The sequence below is a fragment of the Nothobranchius furzeri genome, chromosome 1 (assembly GCF_043380555.1).
Source record: "Nothobranchius furzeri strain GRZ-AD chromosome 1, NfurGRZ-RIMD1, whole genome shotgun sequence".
NCBI lineage: Eukaryota > Metazoa > Chordata > Actinopteri > Cyprinodontiformes > Nothobranchiidae > Nothobranchius > Nothobranchius furzeri.
The window spans coordinates 88,117,995-88,140,046 of record NC_091741.1 but is presented as its reverse complement, the minus strand read 5'-3'; the positions used below and the strand labels follow the sequence as shown (position 1 = coordinate 88,140,046).

The 22,052-nt window shown below is 43.2% G+C and overlaps 1 protein-coding gene across 2 annotated transcripts in view; it reads left to right on the top strand.

Annotated features, from left to right (window-relative positions):
- Window positions 1-22,052, top strand: part of nxf1a (nuclear RNA export factor 1a) — a 40,051-nt gene that overhangs the window by 10,977 nt on the left and 7,022 nt on the right. For both annotated transcript variants that reach the window (XM_015947175.3, XM_015947183.3), the window contains 15 exons: window positions 10,065-10,215; window positions 10,294-10,377; window positions 12,412-12,516; window positions 12,647-12,727; window positions 12,856-12,925; window positions 14,178-14,266; window positions 14,422-14,529; window positions 14,636-14,745; window positions 17,036-17,072; window positions 17,323-17,391; window positions 17,554-17,609; window positions 17,688-17,795; window positions 19,414-19,472; window positions 19,559-19,674; window positions 19,765-19,807. In XM_015947175.3, coding sequence (XP_015802661.3) covers window positions 10,065-10,215; window positions 10,294-10,377; window positions 12,412-12,516; window positions 12,647-12,727; window positions 12,856-12,925; window positions 14,178-14,266; window positions 14,422-14,529; window positions 14,636-14,745; window positions 17,036-17,072; window positions 17,323-17,391; window positions 17,554-17,609; window positions 17,688-17,795; window positions 19,414-19,472; window positions 19,559-19,674; window positions 19,765-19,807 — 1,286 coding nt within the window. The remainder of the gene's footprint in view (window positions 1-10,064; window positions 10,216-10,293; window positions 10,378-12,411; window positions 12,517-12,646; window positions 12,728-12,855; window positions 12,926-14,177; window positions 14,267-14,421; window positions 14,530-14,635; window positions 14,746-17,035; window positions 17,073-17,322; window positions 17,392-17,553; window positions 17,610-17,687; window positions 17,796-19,413; window positions 19,473-19,558; window positions 19,675-19,764; window positions 19,808-22,052) is intronic.

Below are 22,052 nucleotides of genomic sequence, written 5' to 3'. Positions count from 1 at the left end.
AATATACTCAGTACTTGAATGCCTGACAACACGTAACCCGCCCAGAGTAACCTTTGACCCACCTCGTGTGGACTGACCAATGAGGAGAGGGTCTTAACTTGAGGCCCTCTCTTCATTGGTCAGTCTGCATGAGACTGACTCTCAACTGACTTTAAGTCATAGGCAGCGAAGCGTCTCTGTGCAGCGCAAAAGCCCAGGTGGACAGTTTGTTTAATGTAGGGTGATCATATTTCCATTTCCAAACAAGAGGACAGGGGATCTGTGCCTATGACGTCACACTATGGCAACGCCACACAAACAATGTTGGGACCCATTTTTTGTAAGAACTAAATTAATATCAGATTCTGCCAATAAAAGGGCTCTAAAACAATTCATATGTAAATATTTTGCATATTTTTGCATATTTAAGGCATTTTGCCTTGGCCCCCAAAATGTCTTGAAACGGCCCTGGGTGTGTGACTGAGTTTTGAAGGTGATCTGAATTGTATCAGATGTATAAATATAACATGTGTATAACTTATTGTTTTTTACAGGTAAAAACGTGTAGTGGAGATAAATCTACCTACATTTTACTTTTCAACACTTTGTTTTGTTTTCTTGTTTTTATTTAACTATTTTCCTGTCCTGTCTGTCTCTCACCTTCCTGCATCTCCTCATAATCCTCCAGAAAATCTGTTGCCTGGATTCTTACCTTTTCACCTCATCAGTTACTTTTGAGCAGATCAAAGGGATCTCCTGACCGCAGAGCGCGTTTTCGATGCTGCTTGAGGTGACATCACCACAGCACAGGTGATGAGCTCCGCAGTAGCGCGCTTCAGGCACAAATAAGACAGAAAATAGAGAACATGTGCAGACAAGAATGATCGTGTGCTAATTATAGTTTTTTGGTTGCGCCACTTTGAGAATGGACCGTGCGCTGGAGGCAGCTGCCTGGATTGCTGCACAACAATGCGGAGCCGGTTCGCAGCAGCGCAAGTCTGCAGGCTCTCCGTCGCGCTAATCTGCCGGTACCGGCTCTCCCTCGCGCTGATCTGCGGCTCTCCCTTGCGCTGATCTGCCGGTACCGGCTCTCCCTTGCGCTGATTTGCCGGTACCGGCTCTCCCTCACGCTGATCTGCGGCTCTCCCTTGCGCTGATCTGCCGGTACCGGCTCTCCCTTGCGCTGATTTGCCGGTACCGGCTCTCCCTCACGCTGATCTGCGGCTCTCCCTCGCGCTGATCTGCCGGCTCTCCCTCGCGCTGATCTGCGGCTCTTCCTCGCGCTGATCTGACTTGCTCTGGTCTGCGCGCAACGGCGGGCGGGAAGGGGGGGGGGGGGGCGCTTTTGGAAGAGTTGTGCGACACAACGAATCGATGACGCAATTCGTTGCCAACGCTTTTAGTAATCGATTTTCATCGAATTTATCGATTCGTTGTTGCAGCCCTAATTCACATAACTGCTCAGTTCAGATAATAACCTTTCTGCAGTTACATCTGTCTTGCCACTAATAGGTCCCTTCAAATAGCTCCCGATACTCTTTTTTTGGCTTTTTAGCAGCTTCCTGACTTGTTTGGTCTCCAGCAGATGTGGGAAGTGTTTCTGAAACACCTGTGGCTGTGCTACCCTGGTGTGACACAAGATGCTCCAGTTCACTCATGACCTGAACTTTGATGTCTTCGCTCTCACTCTCACTGAAACATTCTGTGCGAAAACGTGGATCAAGTAGAGAAGCCATGTTATTTAGCCTCTCTGTGATGCTGTCTTTGTAGCTTTTGTTCATGTAGTCAAGTATTGCTGTTTTGATGTCTTTGGTCAGCTGAGTGTCACTCTCTTTTACTTTGAAAAGTTCATCGTTAAACCTCTGAAGAACAGGCTTAACACATGAAATGGTCACACACTCTTCAGCAGAAAAAGCATCTGTAAACTCTAGAAGTGGACTCAATGCAGCACTGTCCGAGTCAAGCACCTGAATGTCTTGCCATGTCAATATATGAGGTGCCTTGTGGTTTTATCAGCAGCTAAAACCTGTGTTAAAGCCTTTATTTGTTCAAGCAGCCGCTGGATCATTCTCTGCTTTCAACCACAACAAGTGCAACATTCAGTTATGAGTTTGTGTTCTGGTAGGACCAGTTCTTTTTGGGCAGCCTGCAGAGCACGCTGGTGCTTCCAGCTTCTTCTTTCCCACTCATACTGCTCTTTGGTAGCCTGGCAAGCCAGACTAAATAAATGTATTATTTAGTCTGGCCATGCTCCATTGACGGCTCTCGGTTGTGGGGCGGGTTCTACCGTTGTCTTTCAAATGATCTCCACATTCCACTGGACAATGAATGTGACATACTCTTGTTTCACTCTGTTGCATCATCCCACCCACCAGGCATATAGAGTGCCCTGATTGGCCCACAAAGCGATAAAGCTCTGTGATTTGTTCACTAAGCAGATAGAGCACTATGATTGGCCCACCATTATGGACCAATCACAGCTCTTTATGTGTTTGAAACCCCTCTAGAGAGCTGTGATTGGCTAGCCAGAGTCCTGGTTGGAGCTGCTGAGGTTCCAATGGAGCGTGCCTAGACCATTCTTTGCAAAGCAAGAATTTGGTCTAGTTCACTAGGCTAGCTCTTTGGTCCTTCTCACTTCTTATAAAAAAAAATGTAAAATTAAAGGAAAACCATTCATTGCTCAACACCAATATTATTGCAGTGTGGAATGTGTGACATTTAAGTTTTATGTACAGGTCCTTCTAAAAAAATTAGCATATTGTGATAAAGTTCATTATTGTCTGTAATGTACTGATAAACATACGACTTTCACATATATTAGATTCATTACACACAACTGAAGTAGTTCAAGCCTTTTATTGTTTCTAATATTGATTTCAGCATACATCTCATGAAAACCCCAAATTCCTATCTCAAAAAATTAGCATATCATGAAAAGGTTCTCTAAACGAGCTATTAACCTAATCATCTGAATCAACGGATTAACTCTAAACACCTGCAAAAGACTTTTAAAAACTCCGAGCCTGGTTCATTTCTCGAAACCACAATCATGGGTAAGACTGCCAACCTGACTGCTGTCTAGAAGGCCATCATTGACACCCTCAAGCAAGAGGGTAAGACACAGAAATTTCTGAATGAATAGGCTGTTCCCAGAGTGCTGAATCAAGGCACCTCAGTGGGAAGTCTGTGGGAAGGAAAAAGTGTGGCAGAAAAAACTACACAACAAGAGGAGGTGACCGGACCCTGAGGAAGATTGTGGAGAAGGGCCGATTCCAGGGACCTTGGGGACCTGCGGAAGCAGTGGACTGAGTCTGGAGTAGAAACATCCAGGGCCACCGTGTACAGGCGTGTGCAGGAAATGGGCTACAGGTGCCGCATTCCCCAGGTCAAGCCACTTTTGAACCAGAAACAGCGGCAGATGCACCTGACCTGGGCTACAGAGAAGCAGCACTGGACTGTTGCTCAGTGGTCCAAAGTACTTTTTTCGGATGAAAGCAAATTTTGCATGTCATTTGGAAATCAAGGTGTCAAGAGTCTGGAGGAAGACTGGGCAGAGGGAAATGCCTGAAGTCCAGTGTCAAGTACCCACAGTCAGTGATGGTCTAGGGTGCCATGTCAGCTGCTGGTGTTGGTCAACTGTGTTTTATCAAGGGCAGGGTCAATGCAGCTAGCTATCTGATTTTGGAGCACTTCATGCTTCCATCTGCTGAAAAGCTTTATGGAGATGAAGATTTCATTATTGTGGGATATATGATACGTCTCACCTTTATGTTAATATTGTTTTATTTGATGCACTCCACCTTGATCAGCACCAATCCAGCAACTGCTGCATTTTAATAACTACACCAATATTTGCACAAAAATAATTTTTGCTTTAAACTCTCAGTGACACACTTTGCAGGGGGATTTGGCATTTAATTTTTCTTGGCGTCTGGAAAAACATCTCCTTCTGCCCCCCTTTATTTGACTTTCTTCCCCCTGTATTTTGGTCCGAGATCATTACTGGGCTGGCCCTATTTAAAATGTTCTACACCCCTGCTTAGTAGACTTAATGAAGTATTTTTAAGCCAGTATAAAAATGACTGAAACACAAATTTACATATTTGGCATTATTGACCAGTATATTTGATTTAATTTATTTGTTAAGAACATCAAGATGCATTACAGTGATCATTATAATGAAGTACATTTTTCTAGTGCTGAGGGGAGACAACCCATAGAAGCAATGATTTGATCTCATTTCAGAGAAAAATAGAACAGGTCAGATGCACCTAATAAATAAAATAAATAAAAAACATAAACTCAGGAATCTGTTTCTTTGCTTTATTGTTCTGGTGCTGAAAATATCACTAATGTCAAAGGAGATACACAGATGAATGCACCTCTTATTTATTATTTGGAAATTAGTGGGTGTGGTTTACATCAATACATTATTTTAAATCTGAAATTGATATGGATTGATCAGAAGTTGCTATGTGTATTGTTTATTTGAAAACTATTTACAGAGCAGCCTCAGAATTGAGATTAAATATTTTTGACCACAATAGTAAAGGAACTATCACCATGTTCAGCGCCTTGGGCTTCCTGACAGGGTTGCGGAAGGCGCTTTATAAATAAGGCTTTGATTGATTGATTACAGAAAAAGTTTTTCAGTAATATCAGAACATTAATATTTAAGTATGTGAATTAATGCATCTGAACTCATGCAGTAGGAACTAGGAAACATGAAATACTAAAACCATTTTATTTTAATTTGATTAAACTGTTTTTTTCCTAACGTTGTTGGCATGTTTCCCACACACAGTTGAACAAAACAATGTTGATTGAGGTGTGTGTGTGAGAGAGAGCGGGAGAGCGAGTTAAAATAATAAAATTAAAACAAACGACCGGAGTGGAGGCAGTGACCGACACATGCACGAGCCGTTTTCAGCTCTGTCTTGTCAAATGCACCACGTACGTTACGAAAAAAAGTAACTTTAATTAAAGCTGCAAGCAGCGTTGTTCGGCTCTCGCAGCTCCGCGCCGCTCCGGCCTGGCCGGCAGCCCGGGGCACCAGGCTGCATCTGCGAAACAGAAACGTCGACCACCCCGACACCAGAAACTGCTAACGGTCACCTCGTCCGCACCTCACCCTGACTCAGCATCCCCTTTGAGCCCACCATTATATTTTATGTCTCACCACTAGGGAAACCTCTATCTTAACCACACTGGTGGTGTGATGACAGTGACCAACTTTAATGCTATTCTGACCATGTTTTTTTAAAGTTATCGAAGGATAACGTTATCTAGGGGGCGCTGTGACCAACTACAGAAAAGTCCCATTGAGGTCAGCTTTGGTGACATTATATAACATTCACCAACTGTTTGTGTCTCATTGGCTAAAGGGCATGATTGTTAATTGCCATGTTCATTCTCGGGCAAATCGGAGGCCGTTTGTGGAAGTTACAGTCAAATGTAGGGTCATGGCGTCACGCCAGCATTCACCATGGCATCAACGCCCCTCCCTTTCTTGAAAGCTATCAGATCTGAATGGTCATTACAACATCATGAAGACAGTGTATGACCTTAGTGTCATGTTCACTAAATTAGAGGGGACAAATATGGGCATTTCACCATAAAACAATAAAGTTCCTGTTGTCAGGGGGCGGGGCTTAGGTGATGTCAGCTGTCCACATTGTCGTTGTCTTGAGATGTGGTCAGTGATCACACAGACAAAGTTTGAAATAGATCTGATCATGCACTTGGGAGTTAAGTCAAGTAATGTAATGGCGAAAGGTTAAAGTTTGAGGCTTAGCCACGCCCACACCTTTCAACTTTTGAAAAATCCCACGGTTGAATTTCCCCCCCTACGTCTTAAGAGTATATAGCAGAAGTTTGAAGGCGATTGGTGAAAAGGGCGACGGAGCATCACTCTCCAAACAACGTGTACGAAAACCACTTAATTGCGTACTTAGACCAAAATGGCCGACTTCCTGTGCGACTTTGCACTTGGCTCCAAGAGACTTTTTTGTAGGGCCTGAGACACCACATTAGTGTACCAAATTTCGTAATCCTCAGTGAAAGCATGGCTTGGGGCTATTAGTTTAAATGGTCCTAGGGGGCGCTATTTCAGAAATTAGGCCACGCCCACAAATTTCAGCTGTCTATTTCTCTTGGGGGTCAGACTAGGATCACTCACCAGTAGTACCGTAGCGATATCACGATAACTGAAGAAATGAGAGGCAAACGTATTTCCATGGCGTGATGGCGATTTTCGCCATGCTCCCAAAGCCCCACCTTTTTTTTTAACCTGCCAGTACTGGAGACCAAGTGATCTCAAGTTGTCTACTGCTATTTGCCAGAGATTCCTCGTGATTGGGTAAAAGGAGTCCAATAGGGAGCTGTGAAAATAAGAGTGGCGTGGCGAAAGGTCAAAGTTTGAGGCTTCGCCACGCCCACACCTTTCAACTTTTGAAAAATCTGACGGTTGAATTTTTTCCCCTACGTCTTAAGAGTATAAAGCAGAAGTTTAATGGCGATTGGTGAAAAGGGCGACGGAGCATCACTCTCCAAACAACGTGTGCGAAAACCACTAAATTGAGTACTTGGACCAAAATGGCCGACTTCCTGTGCGACTTTGCACTTGGCTCCAAGAGACTTTTTTGTAGGTACTGAGACACCACATTAGTGTACCAAATTTCGTAATCCTCAGTGAAAGCATGGCTTGGGGCTATTAGTTTAAATGGTCCTAGGGGGCGCTATTTCAGAAATTAGGCCACGCCCACCGGATGTTCACCTCAGATTCTTTGGGGTGCTGGACTAGGATCACTCACCAGTAGTTCCGTAGCGATATCACGATAACTGAAGAAATGAGAGGCAAACGTATTTCCATGGCGTGATGGCGATTTTCGCCATGCTCCCAAAGCCCCGCCTTTTTTTTAACCTGCCAGTACTGGAGACCAAGTGATCTCAAGTTGTCTACTGCTATTTGCCAGAGATTCCTCGTGATTGGGTAAAAGGAGTCCAATAGGGAGCTGTGAAAATAAGAGTGGCGTGACGAAAGGTCAAAGTTTGAGGCTTAGCCACGCCCACACCTTTCAACTTTTGAAAAATCTGACGGTTGAATTTTTTCCCCTACGTCTTAAGAGTAGCAGAAGTTTAATGGCGATTGGTAAAAAGGGCGACGGAGCATCACTCTCCAAACAACGTGTGCGAAAACCACTAAATTGAGTACTTGGACCAAAATGGCCGACTTCCTGTGCGACTTTGCACTTGGCTCCAAGAGACTTTTTTGTAGGTACTGAAACACCACATTAGTGTACCAAATTTCGTAATCCTCAGTGAAAGCATGGCTTGGGGCAATTAGTTTAAATTGTCCTAGGGGGTGCTATTTCAGAACCTGCCAAGTGATCTCAAGTTGCCTACTGCTATTTGCCAGAGATTCCTGGTGATTGGGTAAAATGAGTCCAATAGGGAGCTGTGAAAAAAAGAGTGGCGTGACGAAAGGTCAAAGTTTGAGGCTTAGCCACGCCCCCTTTTTTCCCCTACGTCTTAAGAGTATATAGCAGAAGTTTGATGGCGATTGGTGAGAAGGGCGACGGAGCATCACTCTCCAAACAACGTGTGCGAAAACCACTAAATCGCGTACTTGGACCAAAATGGCCGACTTCCTGTGCGACTTTGAACTTAGCTCCAAGAGACTTTTTTGTAGGTCCTGAGACACCACATTAGTGTACCAAATTTCGTAATCCTCAGTGAAAGCATGGCTTGGGGCTATTAGTTTAAATGGTCCTAGGGGGCGCTATTTCAGAAATTAGGCCACGCCCACAAATTTCAGCTGTCTATTTCTCTTGGGGGTCAGACTAGGATCACTCACCAAAAGTTCCGTAGCGATATCACGATAACTGAAGAAATGAGAGGCAAACGTATTTCCATGGCGTGATGGCGAATTTCGCCATGCTCCCGAAGCCCCGCCTTTTTTCGAAACCTGCCAGTACTGGAGACCAAGTGACCTCAACTTGTCTGCTGCTATTTGCCAGATATTCCTGGTGATTGGGTAAAAGGAGTCCAATAGGGAGCTGTGAAAATAAGAGGGGCGTGACGAAAGGTCAAAGTTTGAGGCTTAGCCACGCCCACACCTTTCAACTTTTGAAAAATCTGACGGTTGAATTTTTTCCCCTACGTCCTAAGAGTATATAGCAGAAGTTTGATGGCGATTGGTGAAAAGGGCGACGGAGCATCACTCTCCAAACAAAGTGTGCGAAAACCACTAAATTGCGTACTTGGACCAAAATGGACGACTTCCTGTGCGACTTTGCACTTGGCTCCAAGAGACTTTTTTGTAGGTCCTGAGACACCACATTAGTGTACCAAATTTCGTAATCCTCGGTCAAAGCATGGCTTGGGGCTGACAGTTTTAATGGTCCTAGGGGGCGCTATTTCAGAAAATAGGCCACGCCCACCGGATGTTCACCTCAGATTCTTTGGGGTGCTGGACTAGGATCACTCACAAGAAGTTTCGTGACGATATCTTTAGAAATGACGAAATGGGAGGTAAACGTAAGGCCATGGCGGTACGCCTGACTTCGCCGTGCCGCCGCAGCCCCGCCCTCTGCCGAAAACTCCCATAAAGTGACGCCAAGCAACCCCCACTTGTCTTGAGTTACCAGCTACAAATTTGTGGTGATTAAGTGAAACGGGGCTATTTGGGACCTTTCATAGTAAAACTTGACCTTTTTGGTCCTGAGGGGGCGTGGCTTGTGTGATGTCATCATCCGACCATTCAATTTACTTTGTGGGTGGATGGCAAATAACCACAGAAAGTTTGGTAACTCTGTTACATTCAGTTATGAAGTTATAGCAATTTATATTTTTTTGGCGAGTAGTCAAACTTCGAGGCCTGGCCCCGCCCCTTCAACATATACGAAAAGTCAGAATCCTTGTCTCATTTTGTTCGCCCATCCCTTCTGAGCAATTTTACACAATTTTTGAGACGATCGTGCAAAAAATGATCGAGCAATCCAATCAGAAACGGACCCTAAAAACGGCAAAAACGGCAAAAAATCGCCATTTCAACCCAAAATGGCCGACTTCCTGTTTGATATTGATCATGCTTGCAAGAGACTTTTCTGTGTGGACTGTTGAGTACTACAAGTGTACCAGATTTCATAACTGTACGATAAACTAAGCTTTATGGAGAGGTTTTTTTTTTCACTTTGTAGGGGGCGCTGTTCAGTCATTTTCTTTGCGATTTTTTTGGGACCTTTAAAATATCAAATTTTTCACCAGGCCTGACAAGTCTGCAAAATATTGTGAGTTTTGGGGTATGATAAGGTCCCCAAAAGGCCATTCAAAGCGGGCTAAGAATAATAAATAAGATATAAACAGAGCAAAAACAAGAGGGCTTCGCAGCGCTTTCGCTGCTCGGGCCTAAATATTCAGGCAAAAAAGAGATGAGCTGAAGAAAACCTAGGGAGCACTGACGAAACGTGAGCAACAGTGAAGTAAGCACAGAGAGATCCGTTACTGTCTGTGTGTGTGTGGGTGGGTGGGCTGGCTGGACACAGCTCCCGGCTGCAGTTTTGTGTGTAGGGAGGGGCGGGCACTCTATGTGATTGGCCAATCACAAAGCGTGAAGACAGTCAGTTATCCAATGAGGATTTTCCTTCAGCATGATAACAGATATTTACGAGTTTTACTCGTTTCATGCTCGTATTCATCAAAAATGCTTTATCCGTACCGGATACTCGTCTGAAATGAGTATCCGGCTCATCCCTAGCTGTAACCACCCTGCCCTGTCCCTCCTTCTTGCTGCCTGCCGGCTGTGATCACAAGCAACAACAGAGTAGTTCCCGCTGCTTCTTCGGGAAACAGCGCCAAAAAAAAAAATCAATAAAACTTGGGATCTTGTAGCCACGATGGCGGGCCGCCACGGCTACGCCTATGTAAGGGAAACACTGAATACATTATTTAAAGTTTACTGAAAAGGAATCAATTATTCAATATATGAAGAAGATTTGATTATTAGTGTAATAGTATTGTTACAGTTATGCTGGACTTTTATATTGGGGGGAAAAAAATGTTAACAGTGAAAATTTCATTTTCAGCAATCCATATGTGAGACCACGGGGAGGCCCCGGACGGTTTGACAGAAGCAAGCGACAAGGCAAATCAGGGGGAGGTGGAGGTGGAGGCGGTGGAGGTGGCAACAGGGCTAGAGGAGGTTTGAGAGCTCAGTCAAACTGGTATAAAGTAACGGTGAGTGACAAATTTACATTAATACTTCTGGCTTAAAGTTTAAAGAGGAGATTTTTATTTTACTTCTTTGTGTGACAGATACCACACGGACGAAAATACGATAAGAAATGGTTGGTGCCAGCTCTTCAGAACATCTGTTCAGTTCCGTACACACCCATACATGTAAGTCCTAAGGGATGCTTTCTGACTGGATTATTATCAGGGCTGTGTGATATTAGAAAAATTCACATTGGAATTATTTTTCTAACTCTGTCATATATATTAATATATTTATCTCACAACTTTGTGTGTTTTGATATTTTTTATTAATATTTAATAATGAGAGATTTCCCCACAGACGGCTTTCTTTTGAGGTTCCTGGTCTAACTGCTCCTAAATCGGTTCTAAGAACGTGGCTAGCCTGAATCCCCTCCCATTCACCATGTTAACACATGCTGGAGAACAAAACTGCTCCGTGGCAGGCTAGCAGCTAGGCTTACTGACGCTTTGTGAATATGCTTGGGTGAGGCGAGTGACGTCACCTTTTTCTTGTCGGTGGCTGGCAGCTACGAGGTGGTGAATTGGCGCCACTGCTGGCCCACAGCGGTAGCAGCAGCTTTGTTCTTGATGGCTAAATTAGTAATACATATGGAGTTTAAACTTTTAAAACTGAGTTCTTATTGGATTTACATCTTAACATTTTTTGTAATTAACCTTCATTTGCAGCCAGGAGCATTTCATTCCAATGATGTTTCCCCTGATGTCAACACTATTAATAAGTATAATTATATATCAGCTTTTATCTGGGATGGACCCATATAATCTTACAGCTGCTAACATAATACTTATGTAAAAGGAAATACTTTATTGACGTGACTACATATTTACTCTGGTTACACGTGTCAACCATGTTAATATTTGATTTAAATGACATACGTGATGTTTTTTCCTCAATGTGTAATATATGTTAACTTTAAGGTCACTTTACCACCATGAACGTATATTCTTAAAAGTCACAGCTGCTCAGCAAAAAACAGTCATAGAGTCTCTAAACATCCAGACTCATAAGCAGAACATGAAAACGACAGGTAAATGATGAAAACTTTAATAACATATGTGGAGAAATGAGCTGAAGTGGACTTCCAGCATTGTCGTGGAAGCATGTAAACTCTGCACGTTTTAACTAAATGGCACAGCTACACAGCTTTATTCAAACAGGTCATGGTCTCTTATCTTAGTTCTGATATCTTTGTAGTCCTCGTAGGCATGAATGAATTATTGCTCCTTCTGGATAAAGAATGAGGCTCTGTTCTTCCATTCTCATTTATCTTGGATCGATTAACAGGGACTGCCTGTGGACGCGTGTGAGCCTCATTTCCCGCCCCTCGCTTGGATTATAGGCAATTGAATCCACCTGAGAATCATTAGTGTAGCCGGCAAAACCTGGAGGGGAGGGGAGCTCTTTGTCAAGCAGCGGTTTATCAGGAGATTCCCGATGTTCTAAACTTTTCTGGAATACCCCCGTTTTCTAATCATGTTCTGTTGTTTAATAAAGTAAAAGGAGAAAAAAATGTTTCCCTAGCAGTTTTAAAAGTTTCTTGTGTAATCCAATTAATCGAGTCAACTGTGATCCAAAGCATTTTTTTGCATCCCTAGTCGACAAAATTAAAGAACTCCTTCCACGTGGCATTTTTCGCTGCAGGATGCAAACTCTACATCACTTCATCACTCTCATGGAGTAAAAGTTCAACAGACATGTTTGCCTACATTTTTGACATTGCTCGCTTGCACGGTGTGAGGAGGGGAGCAATGCTGCCCTCAATGTCTCAGCGGGCTGCAAAGTTGGAGCAACTGGGCAGCTAGTATGATCGGCTCTGAAAGGCGTTGATCAGGGTTTGCAGATCACTTTTTTTTTTTCATGGAGATCGGTTGTGGATTCTTCAGGTTGGCAGACTGAGAATCAAATTTAGGAATCTGAATCAAAAAATCAGAACTATCCCAGGAAAAACTGATAGTCAGTCCCAGTTCCAGTCGATGCTCGATGCCCAACCCTACAAAACATCAGGCAGCTCTTGGGTCAATACTGTTTGCAATCAAATGAATACAGTTTGTTGTTTTGTGTCTAGTAATTAAATCTCATTTTGCTTCCAAGTTCTTATCGAGACTTGTTTGTTAGTTGATTTTATTAAATGTCTCCACTTCCCCCTGTCTGTTTAGTACCACTTTGACCACCACAGGGTCCAGTTCTATGTGGATGACTCTGCCACTGCCAGTGCTTTACACAGATGCTCACACAAGATCACAGACTCAGATGGTTATAAGGTGGGCTGAGTTAAGTTTTTGTTTTAAATAATCAATCTGCTGATAAAAATTCTGTCGCAAAATCTACAACCAGTGTTTTTACAAACAAAAGCCAAAACTACCTAGTCAACAGTACTGGTGTTTCTTTAAGGTGGAAGTACAAGTCAACCCAAGTAATCCACCAGCCTTCCTGCAGTCTGACCTGAAACCCGAGCACTTGGAACATCTTAAGGTGAGCCCAAGCAATTGGTTTAAAGGAGAAGGAATGCAAGCTCTCCTTTGTGCAAATAATAAACCGACTAAAGATAATTATATATATATTGTGTATTTTTACATTGACTTTTGTTTCTTCCTGTACAGCAATGCATGGCAAAACGTTTTGATGGTTCTCAGCAAGCACTGGACTTAAACAACATTCGAATGGACCCAGGTTTTTACTATCTTAATGTATTACACACACACACGAGATACATAAAAAAACTGCACAAATGGCGAATCCAAACTAGGGCTGAACTATTTTAGGAAAAGATTGAATTGTGATTTTTCTAGCAGAAATTGCAATTTCAGTTCAATTCATGATTTTCTTCAAAGGTACAACACTAGCCTGCCAAGCCATCCTGTATATTAAGTGAAAAGATGGTCTATATTCTAATCTAGTACAACAAATCACTTTAATATTTACTATCTAATAATACAATAAAAACAGTGAAACCTATTGATATTTTCTCATAGTTTTTTATATCTTTTTTTATGTGCTTGTGAAGCAACTTGTGATTTTTATCTAGAGAGGTGCTTTATAAAAAACATGTTCTTGTTCTAATCCAAAAATGCAAGGAGGAAATCTGAAGGTAGAAACAGCTTTCAAATGTATTAAATAACAAAAAATGCACACAGTTTTCCCTGCATTACCACGGCTGCACGTTTTTCCTCACTAAAACTCCTCTATAATGCCTAGCTTATGCTAGCTCCGTGAGAGAGACGCATTCAAAGAGACACTCTGACACGTTAGCTAGTTTGAATTAACGTGTGTCATCAGAAAAATTCTAACCATCCTTTTAAAGAGAAGTTAAAGTTGTTAAAGTTTCAAGTCAACTAATGTGCACAAGTAAATAAACCAAGCTTTAGAAATCAGCCTGCTCCGATGCGGGAGGAGTCTCTCTCTCTCTCTCTTATCGGCTCTAGCAGCGCTGTGTGTGGAGAAATATAGCAGGGAAAGTAACCTAAATGTGCAGCTCTGTCAGTTGGGAAATTGGGCTCTGCTCCGAATGGTACATGCCTCCCCCTCCTTCGCTCTAGCTGTTGCCGCCGCCGTTACCCAGCGGGAAACCCTGGATGTAAAAAAAAAAAAAATTTTTTAAATGGACATAACAGATCCTGGATTAGTCAAAACTGCTTTAAGAAAACGCAGCTTAGACGGTCACATGATCATTCTGTTTGAAATCGCAATTTTGGTTCAAAAACAATAGATCGTTCAGCCCTTATCCAAACATATTGCAGCTAAATGAAAACCGTTACAAAATGAGATGCTTGGGTTATACTTTAAAGTCAGTCGCTTATTTGTTTTTATTTTTCTAAATCTCTTCAACTTCCATGTGATCACATAGAACCAGCAACAGGTATTTCTTGTGGTTAAAAATGGTTAAATTTGTCACATTGACTTATCTATTGTCCTTATTTGACAGACTTGGTGTCCCAGAACATTGATGTCATCTTGAACAGGAGGACAATCATGGAGGCTGTCATTAAGATTATTGAAGAAAACATTCCTGAGGTAACTTTGATAGATATCAGTTTAGTTTCTTTAGTTTTCTGTTGTAATTTGTTTGGTGTGCGTGTGTGTGTGTGTGTGTGTGTGTGTGCGCGCATGCGCTGATAAAATATTGCATCTATTCTAGTTGTCTCATTACTCTTCTCCCATTTATTTAGCTGGCATGTTTGAATCTAAGCAACAACCGCATTCACAAACTGGATGACCTTACTGATCTGGTCACCAAAGTGCCGAATCTGAAGTCTCTCAACCTTTCAAACAATGAGGTGAGACTGGATGTTCAGACATTCCCACGAAACTCTTCAATATAATTTGTTTTCCCATCTGCTCACATCAAGTTGTTTTTGCTTGTGATTTTTTTTTATTTCTTAGCTGAAGACTGATCGAGACCTAGAAAAAATCAAAGGCCTGAAGCTGGTGGAGCTGTGGCTGAACAGGAACCCTCTGTGTGAGCTCTTCAAGGACCAAGCTGCATACATCAGGTCAGTTAACTGTTGTGAGGGATGATCTAATGTTCCTTAGAGGAAATTCAGTGTTTAGGCCTAGGGTGTCCAGAGGTACACCCTGAAAAAGCATCAGCCAGGTGCACGGAGCACGCCATCCTAATGTAACGTCTAAAGTAACGTTTAGGATGGCATCAGTTTAGCCATTTTCTGATCAGTACAGACGTTTGGACCTAGTGGATCTTGCACTAATGGGTTATGAGAGATTTTTCTCCCACCAACAAGCTGTTTTCTTGGACATCCTTTAACAGATGGATATTATTTCCGAAGCGTCCTATTTGCACCTTCAACTTATTCTGTGCCAAGATGATGAAAAAAACATTAATAAACATGTATATGTACTGCCAATATTCTGAAGTTCTACCTATGTAGTTCATTGTACTTAGTTTGTATGCCATGCAGTATTTTCTACATTTGTCTAATAAATTACTTTTAGTTCTTTCTTACTTGATAACTAACATTTCCTTTAAAACTGCAAATCTAAATTTTGTATTTTCAAACGATGCTGAGGAGACAAGATACAAAACTGTTCCACCTTTAACTCAACACCCATATTTTCTCTGGCAGTTTTCAGCTTCTCTGTGGGGTGACATTTTCCTGCTCTCTTCTTTTTTTCTTGGTGTTGTGGTTCACAGTGATGCTCCACCCAGCACTCCCCGCTGACATCTTTAGTTATCCCCCAAACTGCTTTGAAACAAAATGTCATAGCTGATGGTAAATACAAAGCAAACTAGCTGAGCATGACTCTCTGATACAAATGTTCTGTGAAGAGCATCAGAACTATGAGCACTATACAAGTACTATAGAGCAGCACTGTAACATGATATGTGCTGCCTTAAAAAGAAAATCATTTTCATCTTGAGAGATGATTGGATGAAGCAAAGACAAGACAGCCGAAGACTTCCCTCCCTTCACTGAATCATTGCCCACTCGGCTCCTGTAGCAGGCGAGTATGGAAGGCTGGATAGCCCATGACGGGTAAGATCCCACCTCCAAACCCTGGGACAACCTAAGGCAGGCACAGTCACGATTACTCCGCCTCAGTCCCTGTGAGCTCAGATTCACTGACTCCATCATGAGAGGATGTTGAGAAGACGGGACTCCACAGGCAAAGCCGTTGGGCTGGGGTGAATCTGGTCATTTTACCCTCCACATGAGCTGTGACGAACCAGAAAAAGGAAAGCAATCTCTTCCACAGCGTTCCACCTGTTTGCCTTCAAGAGGCCTCTGCTTTTCAGTTAATGAGGTGGAGACTGGCAGAAACTGTCAAGAGAAACAAATGTGATCTCATCTGGAAACTGAAGGTTCAGTTTTTGCTAAAGAGAAGCTGAATGGAAGCAGTCGGTAACACTTAACCTCCTGCAGTTTCCGACGGCTGTGACCGGAGCAGGAAAATAAAGAGAGAGCTTGGTGATAAAGCAGAGAGAGCTGAGTGTTATCAGGTAAATTCTTAAGCTTTTCTCTGAGCCACTTTGCAACTAAAGGCTTGGTCCCAAATTAAGGAATAAAAAATTAAGTGCTCTACCAGACGGCACAGCTAAGAGGGACAAACTACAGGATGAGTGGTGGGACTGCTGGGTCCAGCTCACTTTGAGTCCTTTTTGTTCGGCTCTGTTCTCCTGTTTCTTTTGCTGTCTGTTGTTGGCCTGGACACAGATCATCTCTGATCGTTGGGTCTCTTGTGTCTATTCGTTTTGCTGATACATTTTTAATAAACTTTTTGTTTCTTGTGACATTAGACTCACCTGTTCCCAAACACCTTGGCCGGAGTTAAACTCTACACTGGTGATAACCACCTCTCTCCCAGCCATACATAATCTCTTTATTTTACTAACTGAAACTGATGTGTAATCTGGTCTGGTAGCTGCTGGCATGTTTGTATGTGTACCTCTAGAAAAGTGTGCTTGTGTTGCTCTTCCGTGTCAGATCAGTGTATATCAGCATCTTGGGTTAAAGGGTGAGTATCCCTGCTGGTAAGTACATTTAGGGGTGGGAGGATTTTATAAAATGCAGTATAAAACCGATGGAAAGGTTACAGCTTCTATGTCTGCTTTTGGATTTAAGATTATTTCTACTAGTAAGGATACTCATGTGTGTTTTTGAACATGAAAGTACTCTCTCATCAAAATTATGAAAGTACAAAAACATAGGGCGGATCAGCAGGTGTTACTGACAGTGGTGAGGTTTTTAGTAGTGAGGATTGTTTTGGTTTTGTTGTGTCTGGTTTGAGAAAATAACTTTATTGTTCTTGGTTTTGCTCCTGTTCCAGTGCAGTACGGCAGAGGTTTCCTCGGCTTCTCAAACTGGTAAGCTCACTTTAGAAAATCATTTCTAATCACTCTCCTTCTGTTATTAAAACAATTAGTACTACTTCAACAATGCAACTTACCTAACCTGTTTTTAGCATCTGCTTTTTTTAATCCAAAATGGTGTGGGTCATTAGAATAACCTGTAGAGATCTCACTTGTTTTTGAAAATGTTTCAGTAAAATCATTCTGTAGATTTCACACAAAACAAATAAACATTTTCTCATGCAGCTGTGTTGTTTCTCCTCAGGATGGGCACGACCTCCCCCCACCTATTGGATTTGATGTAGAGACCCGCACCGCCATCCCTCCCTGCAAGGTTGATTTATTATTACTGTATAGGTTGTAGTCATAGAGATAAATTAATGTCATATTTCCTTCATTCCATTCTCTTTGTTCATGATTATTTTAGAGTTGTAGCAAAATCTTGATTATATCCATGCTGATGAATGTGTTTTCATTCATTCATTCATTCATTCAGGGCAGCTACTTTGGCTCAGATGAAATTAAGGGGCTCGTCCTTCAGTTCTTGCAGCAGTAAGTTTAGATTTGCGTTTTTAAAACAGAAAACCTGAGCATCGGGGACTGTGAGATGAACATGTGACTGTGTTGCAGGTACTACAGTATATACGACTCTGGAGACAGACAGCCCCTTCTGAATGCTTATCATGATGGAGCTTCATTGTCCATCACCACTCCCTACACCACCCAGAACCCCTCCAGGTCAGGACATGCTGAAAAACACACCTGGTCACTAGGGCTGCTCGCTTATGGCAAAAATTATAACCACTACTATTTTGACTGAAATTGAGATCTCTGTCATTTAAGACCATTTTTTTAATTCATGTTGATTTTATATAATTGTTTATTCATTCAGTCATACAATTGCTCAGGGCACAATCAGGACAAAATTGATAAGAAAAAGAAAGAAGTTTATGGATTATGACCCAATGATTGAGGTTTAACTAATCTAAACTTACCCAATACAGACCCATTTTGATAAAGATATCTTGCAAATACACACAGCAAAAATTATACTGTACATTTATAATATAAAATTACTAAAAACATATAAACATCCATGTTGTAGTGAAGTTCCACAAAATGTTGCGTAATAATTATTTAGTCCTGTTCAGTGTTCTGTAGAGGAGTGAACAGTAGCAACGTGTCGCTCAGAGAGATTAATTAGTTATCAGCATGAGTAACTTATTTCTATCTATTTCAAAACTATTTTTTACCGGTCCCATCAGTTAATGTAATTATAGTCACAGGCACAGCGATTGGAGGTGCGCTGCAACCATTATCATCCAGCCTCCACTTGTCTTTCACGAGAAGCTCACCCGAAGCACCGCAGCTAGACAGTTCGGTTGTTTAGAAAGAGAAAACAAGTTAGTCTGAATGGAGGTTGTTACCATTGTTTTTGCTGGAGTTTAGGCGTGGGCTGTGGCTAACAGTAACCCGGAATAAAGATCAGAAACAAAAAGAACAAGTTGGAGTCATTACAATATCTTTAAAAAATCAACAAGGTGTGGCGGCTTTTATTTTGCCGTGGCGGTGTGACACGATCAATTTGTGTAGGCTTTTATTTTGACAAACATAGCAGGGAAAATAACATTTTTTGATGCCCATTCTGATTGGTTAGTGAAAAGCTACAGTAACCCCCATTAAGGCGTTTCTGTAGCCCAAGCAGAAACGCCCCGCGGCTGGCTGGACCCTGCACGCTGCAACTCCCCCATCCCCCAAACCCTGTCTCAGAGCAATCAGGGACAAGCTGCTGCGTGTGTGTTTAGCTCGCTGTGTGTGCACATTTAGCCGTTTTTAGCAGCTTAGGAGGCTGCAGGTACATTGTGTGTCACTAACTCTGGCTAATCCAAGAGGAAGCTGACTATAAGAGCCGTTTCTTTTGCGATCAACATCAATACATCATTCCCTTTCCTAATGTCCGGAGCGCAGGCTAACCTGCAGGAAATGTCAACAATGGTTCTCCAGAAAGTAGCTAAAGGTTATCAGAATTGTTTCTAGGTTGTTTTCTAGGTACTCATAGGATTTAAAAAGTCAAGAAGAGGCCATGGAAAGCTGTTAGAATTAGCGACAAAGCCACTAGGTTGGCAACACGGTGAGAGGAGTTCTTGATTTGCAACTCGTATCAGTGCAAGAGGAAGTAACAAATAATCTGCTTGTTTTTATAATCGTTCAAAACTCATATTGTAATTGTGATTAAAATTCGATTCATTGAGCAGCCCTACTGGTTACAACAGTTTACCACCTGAACAAGGTGTGAATTTTATTTGTGTGGGCCACGTGACTAAACAAGTGTTTGTGTCTCTTCTCTGGTGTTCAGGAACAGTCTGGGAGAGTATCACAAAGACAGTCGAAACCTGAAGAGGGTCAAAGACTCTAGTGAGTTTTCCCATCAAGAGTTTCTCACACGTGACTGAAATGTTTTGTTTTAATGTCTAACGATGTCTCCTCTTTGCTAACTCTAGCAATGCGGTTTCGACTACTGAAGCACACTCGACTGAACGTTGTGGCGTTTCTCAACGAGTTTCCAAAAACGCAGCACGACATTGCCTCCTTTACAGTTGATGTGAACACTTACACGGTTAGTGGATGCTTTTTCAGCCTGAAGCTGCTCATAACAAACTTTCCTCTGTTTTTGTTCCTTTGTTCTAAAAATGGTTTCCTTTTACAGAACATGCTACTGTCATTCACTGTGAGTGGCGTTTTTAAAGAAGGTGAGTTGTTTGGTCGTTGTTTTGTCTGATTTTGCTCCCAACAGACAAAAGAAAAGTTCTCTTTCTTAACATTTGTTTCGATGATTCACTATGGGATGTACTATACGCCCCTCCGCGGATTCCTCAGGAGCACTTATCTCAATACGCCAATCCTTATTGACCAGTGACCGTGACGCACGCGTCAACTGCTACTATAAGCAGCAAGCTTCCAAACGCAAGTGTCATTCAATCAACTCTTCTCACTTCTGTGGTTGCTTATCTTACAGGTAAGTTAGCTGAACTGTTCACAGAAGGAGCCAGCTAATATTTTCTCTCCGTCGCCAAACACTAACTTACCGTCCTTCTTTCCTGACCTTCACCATAGGTTCAGGGCACAGCGAGCTGTTTCACACTCCAGTGCACCTGTTTGTTCTTTAGCTAACACACCAGTTAGTCCACATGGAAGCCGCTCCTTCCACCAGAGGAGTTGATGTTGCAGAAGCTCGCCTCTGTACCTGCGGGAACAAAATCTTGAGCAAAGACTCACACAAGGTCTGCTCTGGCTGCCTCGGGCTTGAACACACCCGGCTAGCATTGGAAGTTCCCAGGTCATGCGAGAGCTGTGCATGCATCACCCCGAAGAGCCTTCACCGTCGGCTAGCGCGCCAAGCTAGCCTGTCAGGGAAGGACCCATTTTCTGACCAAGTCCTCCAAATACACCCACATCACCCCGCTTCTCCTCCAGCTTCATTGGCTGCCAGTCAACTTCAGGGTTCATTTCAAGATCCTGGTTCTGGTCTATAGGGCCTTACATGGACAAGCACCATCTTACATTGGTGATCTTCTTAGTCCCTACACCCCCAGCAGGTCCCTGAGGTCCAGTGATCAAAGCCTACTGGTTGTGCAGCGCACCAGGCTAAAGACCAAAGGTGACAGATCATTTGCTGCTGTGGCCCCCAGACTCTAATGGGCCATTCGCATCTGTACCGGGTCGGCCCGGGCAGCCCCAGTCGGCCCCAGCCTGGCCTGGTTGATTCCACACATCCTTGCCTTAAGCCCATGTGGGCTGATTCTACCCACCAATCAGAGGTTTGCTCTAATGGAAGGTGTGAATTTGCTGTCAGCAGTGGGTGTGTTGGCCCTGGTCGGCCTGAAGCAGACCCCCTCGAGAAGAGGGCTGAGAATGAGCCTTGGTTGGCCCGGAAAAATACTAGGCCACCCAGATATGTAAACAACCTACGCTACCCGGCCCGGGCCGACCCGGTACAGATGGGAATGGCCCTTAAAACTCTCTCCCCCTGAGCCTGAGATCAGTGGACTCAGTGGTCTCCTTTAAAAAGCAGCTGAAGACTCACTTGTTCAAGCTGGCTTTTGTATGACCTTCTTCACCACTCTCTCTTTATTCTGCTCTCCCCACCTATTCCACCTTCCTCAGGATCCACCAATTTCCCTCTTTCCTATTCACTTTCTCTCTTTCTTAACATTTAGTTTTTTAATCACAATTGTCTATTTTTTGCTCATTTTAAATATATTTTTAACCATTTTCTAAATTCTTTTTTATATTTTTACATTTTTTGTTTTTGTGAAGCGCCTCGTGATTTTTATCTTGAGAGGGGCTATAGAAATGATATTTTCTTCTTCTTCTGCCGGCTCCTGAGCCACCGCCTGGGTACGCTGATGAACATGCCCTCCCGGAACCGTGTGCCGAACCCAGCTGGGGCTCCCAGCCTGACTTGGCCGTTCCGAGCCACCCCATTGATAATGTGTTGGAGTTGGACTACGGAGACGACGAGGACACCTCGGAACTCCTCGTTTCAGAGGAAGACGAGAATGAAAACGTTTTTCTCCCCCTCGCTCAGGCCTCCATGCCTAGCTTTCCGTCCTCTCCCAGGGAGGGAGCGGTTCCTCCAGCCGCTCACCTGGACATGCAGTCAGTAAGCCGGCACGCTGCGACCAGGCTCAACATCCCCTGGCCCACCGTGGTCACTGAAGCTGTCAGATCCTGCTACGAGGGAAAGAAGCTGCCTCAGGCCACAAGAGCGGCAAAGCCTCTCCTGCCCGTTTTCCCAGAGCTCCTCAAAGAGGTTCAATCATCCTGGAACAAACACCCTTTCAGCTTCAGGTCTCCTGTCCAAGGAGCCTCCTCGTTGGACTTCGAGGGTATGGAAAAGGCTGGTATGCTACGCATGCCGCCATGGAATCGCTGGTCGCAGCCCACCTGCACCCATGGCTCTTGGCAATGTCCTCCAGACCTCCCACTCTCCCT